Here is a 10,705-nt window from a genome sequence, read left to right as displayed (position 1 = left end):
AAATATTAATATTAACCTTGATATTTCTAGTAAATAAACACAACTCACCTTTGTCTTCATAAAGCAAACTTTGCGTTTGAATAATCGCTTATTGCATATGATTTTGTTGACATTTGAGACTTTTTTTAGTAGTGATTTGATAAAAAAATTGTTAAGAGAAAAACTGAGAATTTTTTTGGGGAATTTTAGTTCTAATTATACATAGTATCCTTAACACTATTATTTTTTAACTACTACTGATCAATATATGTAATTACTACAGTTTATTGACATATATATATATATTTCTTAGAATACTTAGAATTTCACATAAATCAACCATATTTGAATCTATGACTAATAATCAATGAGTGACATATATAAAATTACAAAATCACACAGTAAAAAGTATAACAATCAGAATACACTTGTGAGGTTGCGACGCGTGGTGCAGTAATAGAGAAATGGGATGACAAAGATAATGAGTTGATTGTGCCAAGTTAAGCCATTTTACTAAAGTAGTTTACCAAATAAACCGCAATAGCGTGAAAAAAAATCATGAACGATCAACTGCAGTGATAACTTCATAAAATAATATTTTTGAACAATTATTGATCACATGTTCAGATATTTTTTTTAAATTTATATTATAAAAAACATATAGTTTAATTGCACTTGGCATATATTCATTTGTTTGATTATACTTTTTGATTAATTTCATTTTTTAATTTATTTTTTCTTTCGACGTAATATGTTTATTAGTTTTACGATGATTAGCATTTTTTAGTCCCATTTTAAATAAAATTATTATATCTGTGTAAAGAAATATTTTAAAGTTATGTGACACATTATTACATGACACGATATTTATGATATAACTAAACATATCAAGAAAAGAAAACACATTTTTTGTGTAGTTAACAATATAATTAGGTTTTTTATTACTCAATTATTAAAGGAAATAATAGATATTTATAATAAACGTCAATATTATAAATATGTATTTTTCAAAAAAGAAAATCTATATATTGTAGACATGAAACTAGAATTTTTTTATTACTTTATGTAAAAATGAACTTTTGACGACCTATTCTTATTAAAATTAGGCCGTCACATAAATTTCAAAGGTGGGCGCAACAATTCCATCAGCGATCCCCAATTACACCACCGTAATATTGTATTCAAAAATTAGTACATGTTACTTCTAAAATGAAATTTCAACAAAAATTGGTATGAATACATTCCATAAATGTATTCATTCCGCTAAACCGGATGTTGTCATTAGCTAATAAAATCGAAAACTTTGATTTCTTTTTCCATACGCCCCATAAAATGAAAAATTGTTTAAGGGATTTAGTGCATCCATTTCATATTAATAAACTCTAATTAGAACTATGTACTATCTGTATATGCTTTTTTTTTGGTTGTATGTTATTCTCATATATTGTTATTATCTATTCTTATACTTTTGTTAAACCTATATGTATACTCTTTTGTGTTCATTTTGTCTGTACTTTATGCCTAATAGGCGTTTATTATTCAAACAAATAAAAAAAAAAATAACGCAGAAAAAATAATTTTGTATAGGCTAGAAAATTTTTCTAAGCTTCGGCTCAAACTTAAAAATTGTTGTAATTTCAAATAAAATTAGTGACTTGAAAAAGTTATCAATATAAAAATTTGAATGCTATGTAAACTAATCGTTATCATAAAAAGAAAATGTTCTACAGCGAAATAGTTGATTCCTCAGTAAACGATTTTTGAAAAAAATGTTCATTTAAACTTTGTTTCTATATAATAAACATAACGAATTTATTTTTTGAGCTTTAAAATACTCAATTGATTTATTTTAAAAAAAGTCTTCATCCCTTCAGGCAATTAAAGCTATTTCTATATTTTTGTTTCAACTTTTATACAGAAAATTTTATCCGAATTTAAAGAAAGGCTGTTCATTTATTTTTGGAGTAAAAATGTCTCGAATAAACTTAACATAATTACTTTATAATAACTTTTTTGTATCATTTAAGACTATAACTGTAAAAAATACGGCACAGCTTATTTATTTATTTTTCAAACATCACTAAAGAACCTTATTATACATAAACTATATTTCGGATTTTTTTTAGTGTAAGTTTATTTCAAAATACGTGAAATTTTAAATATAATCTATAAAAGCTTTTCTTTATAGTATTAAGTAGTAATGATATCACATTAACTTATGAAATACGCAGCAACAATTATAATAAGCATACTAAATACAAATTTTTACCAAAGATCATTAAAATAAGGAATTATTTTTTTCAATTGCTTTTGATAATTCATTATTGCCATTGAATTTAGACAATAAGGGTAGACTTTTCCAAAATACATACATATTTTTAAAGGGATCCTCAACTAATTCAGGCGTAACTGATGAGATATTGAGTATTATGGAATCTTTTGTAGGATCATATTTAGGCCATTCAGAACCATTTTCTTTTCCATTAATGGTGGGATTCCTTAATATTTTTAATAGATACAAATTAATTCTTTTAAAAATATTTACATTATTTTTTGGAATATTTAATAAATAACTTTAATTACCCAGTTGTTGCAAATTGTGTCCATATGTCTATAACAATTTTTGAAACTGCAGTATCAGCAGGATTTAAATCTGGTGCATCTAGTTAATATAATTTGAAATAATTAATTTACGATATAATCATAATACTTATTTAGTTAAATATAAATAAGTCTTTTTTTTATCTCTATTAATTTAAAATACTTTCTTTGAAAGAATTTATTCCACTTAATATATAAAGGGTATCTGTTTATCAGCATGATAATAAAAAATATTATTATTGCTGTCCCTGTTAACTTGTATTATTAAGGAGATAGAATAGCTATAAAAAAATTATATATTTTTTGAAATCTTAAATAGTAATAATAATTTTCTTTACATAGCTAAGAAACCTTCGTTTTAAAGAAGTTTGTGACGATCCATAAAAAACCGCAAAGCTAGAAAGCAAGGTAATAATAATGTATTAAAAAGATTACGAAAGTTGGAATGAATAGAAACTTTATTTTAAGAATACTAAATATTTTTTTTATTCGATTCACTTAATAATATCACTTTTAACCTCTCATCTGCAATGTATTTTTAGATAACTTTAGGGATAGACGTTATCAGATTTTAAGCTAACTCGTACGTAAATTGATTTTTTATTGGTCACATTAAATGTTACTGCGGCTATAAATATACATGTAATTAGATTAAAATAAGCTAAAATTTGGACCACTTTAAATAAGCCATGATAATAGTAGCGTGTTAAGAAATTTGTCATAAAAATTCCAGATAATTTTTAGAACATAGACTAGAGGGAAACTTTACCCCTACACAGATCATTACTACAATAGTTTTATGAAAATGAGGGTATTCAAATACCTCCTCGTAAATATGTCACTAAGTCGCACTAAAATTAAATAACATTGTCGCTATAACAGATTCTGAGAGGTCATAAGGGAATTTTTATATCGACACTCCCTATTTTTTCTACTCGCTTAACATAAAAATCAAATTTATTCGACGTCTCGAATATGATTCATATAATACAATATAGATAAGTAAATTTAGATTATCATACTATTTTTTAACATCAAGAAAAACTATGATTTAAAATTTAAAACTCACTATTTCCCATGTTGAACAAACTGGTTAATTCATCATTGTGAGATACTCCTAAAGGGATTTCGCAGCTTCCCCATCTTGTATTGAATGAAAATTCATTTTGGTAGTTATATAAGTAGACATATGCAGGAGACGTCCATTTATGTGCCAAATCCATTATAGCATAGGTAAATATTGCATCCGTAAACAACTAACAGTGTATATAAATATCTTTAATAAATACTGAATTAAAAGTAAAGTACTAAACACAAATAACACACCTTAACCGAATTTAAATGAGTAGCCCCAGATATTCTTCCAGATGGAAAATATTCCTTTAATAATTTTATGCCAATCTCTTTTATACTTGGAAGAGTCGAATAATCTTCATAAAAAGTCATCATGGCAATTAAATTAGTAAAATTTTGGTCAAGTTCTGGGAATAACAAATCCGTTTTATTGTATAAAGCTAGAAAATTGTTTAGTTTATTAAATAATGAAAAATTGTATTTTTCCAAAAAATATAAAGCAATTTATTAAAAATCTCGAGAACCTCATGAAAAATATGATTTTATTGACGTAAAAATTTAGTAAGATCTTATTAATATATCGTTAACTAAATTGTGTTGAATTTGGATAGATTTTTAATATAATTAGATTTTTGTTTAATTTCGATGAACAAAATTTCACTTATAATTTCAAAATTTGTATACAAAAAAAAACATTATTATTACTATTAAAAACTTCCAACTCATGTATGTGAACATTTGGGTATTTCTGTTTAAGAATGTATAATAAAAACCATTCATAGTTATAAATAATTTTAGGTGATTTTTTTCAATTTAAAATCTGTGAACTTGTTTTTTTAATCTTTCTTTTTAAAATATAAAGGGTAAATAAAACTCACAAGCCACAATAATTCCTCCTTCTCCGGTATTAGATCCAACAATAATGGGCACATCAGATTCCACTTTAAACTTTCTCAGTGGATGTTCACAAATGAATGCTTTTTGTCCTGCATCACAATTTTCAACAGTTGGAGTAGCATAAATTAATGGATGATTTCGCCATATTACCTATAAAATAAACATCACCCTTCTATCATTGTACAATACAACAAACTATTTACATTCAAACAAATTCAGCTATTTTTTTTTAACAAGTTTTAGTAAACCATAATTAAAATTAAAATTATTAATAAGAATTCTATAAATATTTTAACTTTTACCAAATAGTTAGGTTACAAAATATATCAGGATACATACAACTGTGTATATGCATATAAACTAGTTACATTTTCTGTATAAATTAATTTTACTTAATTTTATTTAAAAGGACAGTATGACTGAGTTAGTAACAGTAGTAGTACACGATACATACTATATCACGTTGGAGACTTGGTCAGAGGCGAATCTGTTTGCTGAGCGAAAATTAGTTCAGTATTTTAACTCAGAATTCCTCACTCCAGTGATCATCACAAAATATCCATGTTTAAAAAACTTTTTCTTAGAGGAGGCCGCAATTTCCATAAATGGTTTATAAAAGTCAAAAAAAAAATGTGATTTTAGGTACTAGCAAACTAGCTTCGTGGATTCAAAAAAAAATCTTGTACAAATTTCATGTTTTAAACTATTTATTCTAAAAATAATAATTTCACAGTGAATTTTTTTAATAGCCTTAACTCATTAACGGCTAGCTTTTTAGTCGTATATTTTAAAAGGCAATTGGTTAGTTCATTACTAAAGAGTAGTATACCAACTCCAATTACAGATTTGATTTTTCTCAGCAAACAGTTCTACTTGCGATAGAATCTCCAATCCGTAATAACTGTTACGACAATATAACACATTGTAAAATAAGTCACACTGCCCCTCTATCTTAGAGAAAAAAACATTATTCTCCATGAACATCTCCAAAAATGTTATAAAAAAATACAAAAAAAAATCGTTTTTTATTTTTTGATGTTTTACACTACAAAATATTTATACAAATAAAAAAATTATTATTTAACTCCCTTTGTAAGAGAAATTAAAAAACCCTTATAAGGGTTTGTAACTAAAGTTATCAACCTTTAAATTTAAGTGTCATAAGTGTTTATGTTAAGAATTTAAAGCAAATTTTTCAATATTATTATTAACATTATATATTTCAAAACAACGTACTTACTAATGATCTCTGAATTTCTACAATTTTTTCATCACTAATATTTTGCAAACATTTCATCATACTTGCTGTATTATTTGAATGGCATCCAGCTAGTTTAGCAAAATGTTCACCTTTTTTACGGCCAAATCCTGGTGGAGCTACAGCCCATAAGGCAAGAGGCGATCCACTTTCAAGAATAGCTCTATGAAAAAGACCTTTACTCATAGGAGACAAGAGATGCAACCCTACACTTGCACTTCCAGCACTTTGACCAAAAAGTGTTACTTTCCCTGGATCACCATTAAAATAACGAATATTTTCTTTGACCCATTTCAAAGCTAAAGCTTGATCTTTTAATCCTTGATTTCCAGGTAGCCGATCATCTTCGAAAGTTATAAAGCCTGTGGTAAAAAAATACTGTTTTAAGTAGAGTTAACAAAAACTAATTTATAAGTTCCAAAAAAAATATTCAAATACAAATTTAGTAAAACATGATTACTTTAAAAATAAATTACTTATTGTTTAGCATATTATAATAATTTTAAATTAAAAGAAACTTTACCTAATATACCAACTCTGTAATTGGTTGTCACTAATACTACATCTTTATCCATAAAATATTTTGCTCCGGCATATGTAGGACCACTATGACCTGATAAAAAAGCACCTCCGTGAATGTAAACCATTACTGGCAAATTTGTTTTATCAGTATGTGGTGTGTATACATTTAAAAATAAACAATTTTCACTCGTATTAAAGCCGGCAGGTTCTTGAATACACGGCGTAGGCTCTTTGGTGGCATCCAAAACACCACTCCATGGATCTACTGGAACTGGAGCCTACGAGTTTTATGTTTTAATTATTAATCAAAAAAAATTGTGTAATATATGATAATAAAATTCAAATATTACATTACTTTAAATCTTAGCTCACCAACCGGTGGCTTAGCATATGGTATACTCATAAAAGAGTCAAATTCTCGCCCATTTCTTGATATCAAAACTTCTCCTTTGAGCACTCCTTTACTAGTTTTTACAGTTAATTCTGACGATGCAAAATTAACAAAAATAAACCCGAGCAAGAAAATTTGAATCATTTTGATCTGGAATAAATAAGTAACTAATAAATTCACTTTTAAAAGTGAAACATAATACAAGTTCGTGCATTAAAAATATATATATATTAACTAATCAAAATATTGTAGTATCAGACCTTTATATACTGAGATAATAAAAAAGTGTAACTATAAAGTAAAAGCAACAAAAAACTATTTAAAAATCCAACTGATAAATTAACTTTATGTCTACATTATATTACGTAACTTGTGTAATGTAAATGTTGTGAATGTCAACAGACATTTGTTGATTAACGATTATCTAAAAGAAATGAGTTCTTTATTAGATATTTGTTATTTGTTATTTGTAGAAAAAATATGTCATAAACTATTTTTTGGGTTAAAAAATGTCTAAGCTAAAGAAAAGATTAACAGAATATAAAAATACATTTATTTCATTCAAAATCATGTTAGTTTAATTTTATTAGATATCTAGAATTTATTTTAAAGGAATATAGGCCATTATTAACAGTGTTGTAGAAAATTAATATTTCTTAAACTTTTTTTGACTTAATTTTATTATTATCTTCGACGCGTAGCTGAGAATGTATTGGTTTTACTATGTCGTTTTTTTATTGCCTAATTATTTTAATACTTATCTATATAATGTTTTTTAATGTGCTCTAATACTCAACCGATTTTGATCAATAATACGCCAAAAGATCACAAATAACTTTTTATATACTAAACGGATCATTATGAAATTTTTATTGACAATATTTAGACATTTATTTTGCCGATGTCATGGAAATCTAAATATTAGCTTAAGTACTGGAGGGTTTATACATCGTGTCAAAACTTCTTTCTTTTCATTTTTTAATAATGTTCTAAAAAACCTACATCCTTAAACTTATGTAAATTTAAATATAGTACAATATACCTTAAGATTACAAAAAAAAACGTCCTAAAAACACTTCTATTTTTTATAATAGGCTGCTAATTTAAATTTGTAAAATATGCGTTAAATTGTTTTAATTTTTTCCTTCTAGTCTTTTAATTTCAATCGCATCGAGACGTTTTATACTAGTTATGTTAATCATTGTCAAATTTAAATCTATACTTGATTGTATTTTGCTAGATCTCGATTGTACTAAGATTTAATTTCATAATAAACATATTTAATATTTTTACATTAGAAAATATTCAATTACTTTTTATGTACAGTTTTATATGTTTGACATGACTATTGTTATAATTCACACATAATGAAAAAATTTCCCATTAGTTATATTGAAATGTTTGCATTGAAGTGTGATGACAGTTGGTATTATCAAACATAATAATTTTCATGTTTCTTTAATTTTTTAACACAGTTGACACAGTTCCGCGTTCAATATAATTTAACAAAATAGTAGATTATAACTTAATAATTACACTACTGCAAAATAGTAGTGACAGCCAAATGATTTTACTATAGAAAGGGAACAAAAACTATTATGGTGAAAATCATCACGGGAACTGCGCCACCATATTTCAAAACTTTTTTATTTGTATTATTATATCAAGATGTTTTTTTTACCATTGCTTTAAATATTACTTTATTAATTAATGAATTATAAAATTTATACAATACTATAGTAAAACACAATTATTGACATATACAAGTGTCTAAATCTGGTGGGACACTCTGTATATTATCAAAGAAAACTAAAACAAGAGTAATGACGCCACAATAAGAATTAATAATTATATAAGAAGTCCATAATAATTATGGACTATTAGTGTGCATAAATAGCTTTCTTTTTAATAAACATATTTTAATAGTTTGATTTATTTTAGAATAATACCACATAGAATTTCTTTCGTATAATGAGGAACTGTCTCGGGTCGAGACTCAGTCACAGGAAACTCCGTTTACTGAACAAGTCATTAGTTCAGTGATTAGAGTTGCCATCTTTCTTTATGTCGATAGACTTGTCCTCTCGAAGTGGATATGGTTAAGAAATCTTTTCTTTAAGAAGGCCGCAACAGCCCTCCTCAATGGCTTTAAAAGTCGATAAAAAAAAATAAAATAAAAGATTTAAAATTGAATGTCACAAATTTGTAGAGGTAATATAATTTGTTCATATTAATTATGCACAATAATTTTTAAACTTAATTATCATACGTAGTTTCAAAATACATAATATGTAAAATGAAAATCGTATAAAAATATCAAAAAGGATATGTCATTGGGCGTTCCATCCCCTAAACCCTCCCATTTTACTGTCACTACTACTATCATCTTTCATATTTCGATGTTAAATATCTGTAAAGTGCAAACCTTAAAACTGCAATTTTCTAAGATTATTACCAGTGGGATGCTGAAACCGAAAAGCATTCTTTTGATGTACTTTTTAAATGAAAAAAATCTCGTGAAAAAACTAAGTACAGGAATAATTTCAAAAATATCACTCACACAAAAAATTATTTTTTCAATTCAATTTATGAAAAATTTCCGGAGCGTCTGACCACTTTTTATCTTTATTAAAATAAAGCTTTCAAAGTGAACTACGATGTAAAAAAAAAAATTAAGTATATTTTAATAAAAAAAATCAGCCGTAAAAATAAAATAAATATTGTATTGAATATGTTTTAGGACGTCTGACAAACTTAAAATTTCCGACAATATTTTTTCTATGAGTTATTTGACTTTAAAATGTTCTATTTTAACAAAAACATTTAACAGATTCATATTGAAGCATTACTTATAACAGTAAAAACAATTAATATCCTACTAAGAATTCTTCATAAAAATGATAAAATTTTGCAAACTTTGTATGTATATAAGTTAAATTCAAAAAATATTGAACATGATTAATATAATATATTGCAATACTATATACATAATAACAGATGATACATATATATGTATATATAAATTAATAAAGTTAACCCTCCAATTTTAGGTATTTTATTTTGTATTAATAAATTAGTCATTATATTAGTAAATAAATTTGTATAAATTATACAAAGGTACAAAAATTAAGAAAAAAGGGTTTCTATTGTTCTAACAATTTCTTTATTTTTCTTTACTTATTGAACGTGTAAATATCAATACTACAAATGCAAATTGTGGTGTGTATAAACAGGGACGATTTCGTAGAGGGAGTGGGGATGTGACATCGCCTAAACGTTTTTCACAGAAATAAAATTTTAACTATCAATTCTAAAAATATTTTTAAATTTGTAAAGTCGATATTCATCTTATATCTAAAACTTATAACTAATATTAAATTTTTTTTTAATTGTTCCTGTTTTTAACACGCTTATATAAGTTCACATGTATATTAGTTGTAAGTTTGTAACTCTGCACGCGCCACGTGTTATTATTCTCGCGTATCCCGTCGTATATGACCTTGAGACTAGACTGTCGTAACGCATTCACCCCACCCTTCTCACCAAACGGCGGCACCACTAATCCTGTATAATTTGTTTAAGACGATATTGGCAGGTATATAGCCATTATTATCAATATTAGTAAACATAGTAGTGAATTTATAAATACACCAACTGCCAATACAGAAATTATAACTATTGATAGTCATAATTGACAATAAACACTCCGTGACTGTAATGGCATAAAAAACTAAAAAGTAAAAAATAAATATAGTTTAAAAAAACACGCTTTCAAACTACATTTAATCAAATCTTGATAAGGTTACATCAACACGACATTCTATTCAATCCATCGAAAATTAACGGTGTTTTGCGATTTTTTGTAGCTGGATACATTCCAAAATAATAAAATAGAGGCAGGATCATTTGACATGCATAATTTCAAAACTAAAAATGTGCGAATTTAAATAGACTAGCTTATTATAATATGTTATGTTCAGAAA

The 10,705-nt window shown here is 25.8% G+C and overlaps 1 protein-coding gene across 2 annotated transcripts; it reads right to left on the bottom strand.

The window, feature by feature from the left end:
- Positions 1-910: 910 nt before the first annotated feature.
- LOC126904457 (juvenile hormone esterase-like) lies at positions 911-6,958 on the bottom strand. 2 transcript variants are annotated; one of them, XM_050683502.1, is made up of 9 exons: positions 6,687-6,958; positions 6,333-6,609; positions 5,792-6,171; positions 4,533-4,701; positions 3,907-4,094; positions 3,650-3,836; positions 2,563-2,641; positions 2,352-2,477; positions 911-1,183 (listed from the first exon to the last, which is right to left on the bottom strand). In XM_050683502.1, the coding sequence occupies exons 1-9, from the start codon at positions 6,864-6,866 to the stop codon at positions 1,168-1,170; spliced, it is 1,602 nt and encodes a 533-aa protein (XP_050539459.1). In that variant the 5' UTR covers positions 6,867-6,958; the 3' UTR covers positions 911-1,167. The 2 variants fall into 2 exon arrangements, with proteins under 2 accessions (XP_050539459.1, XP_050539458.1); XM_050683501.1 differs by lacking the exon at positions 911-1,183 and having other exon boundaries at positions 1,388-2,477.
- Between the last annotated feature and the right edge of the window lie 3,747 nt (positions 6,959-10,705).

The sequence above is a fragment of the Daktulosphaira vitifoliae genome, unplaced genomic scaffold (assembly GCF_025091365.1).
Source record: "Daktulosphaira vitifoliae isolate Bord-2020 unplaced genomic scaffold, ASM2509136v1 Scaffold_4, whole genome shotgun sequence".
NCBI classification, from domain to species: Eukaryota; Metazoa; Arthropoda; class Insecta; order Hemiptera; family Phylloxeridae; genus Daktulosphaira; species Daktulosphaira vitifoliae.
Note: the sequence above shows the minus strand (reverse complement) of the source record. Positions and strands in the feature narration are given on the sequence as shown.

Bases quoted from the DNA above. Each gene is read 5' to 3' on its own strand.
- LOC126904457 (XM_050683501.1), bottom strand. From the start codon at position 6,866: ATGATTCAAATTTTCTTGCTCGGGTTTATTTTTGTTAATTTTGCATCG. The intron at 4,095-4,532 runs GTGAGTTTTATT...ACAATTTTCTAG, and splicing joins AGGAGGAATTATTGTGGCTT to CTTTATACAATAAAACGGAT. The intron at 2,642-3,649 runs GTGAGTTTTAAA...TATATTAACTAG, and splicing joins TTTGTTCAACATGGGAAATA to ATGCACCAGATTTAAATCCT.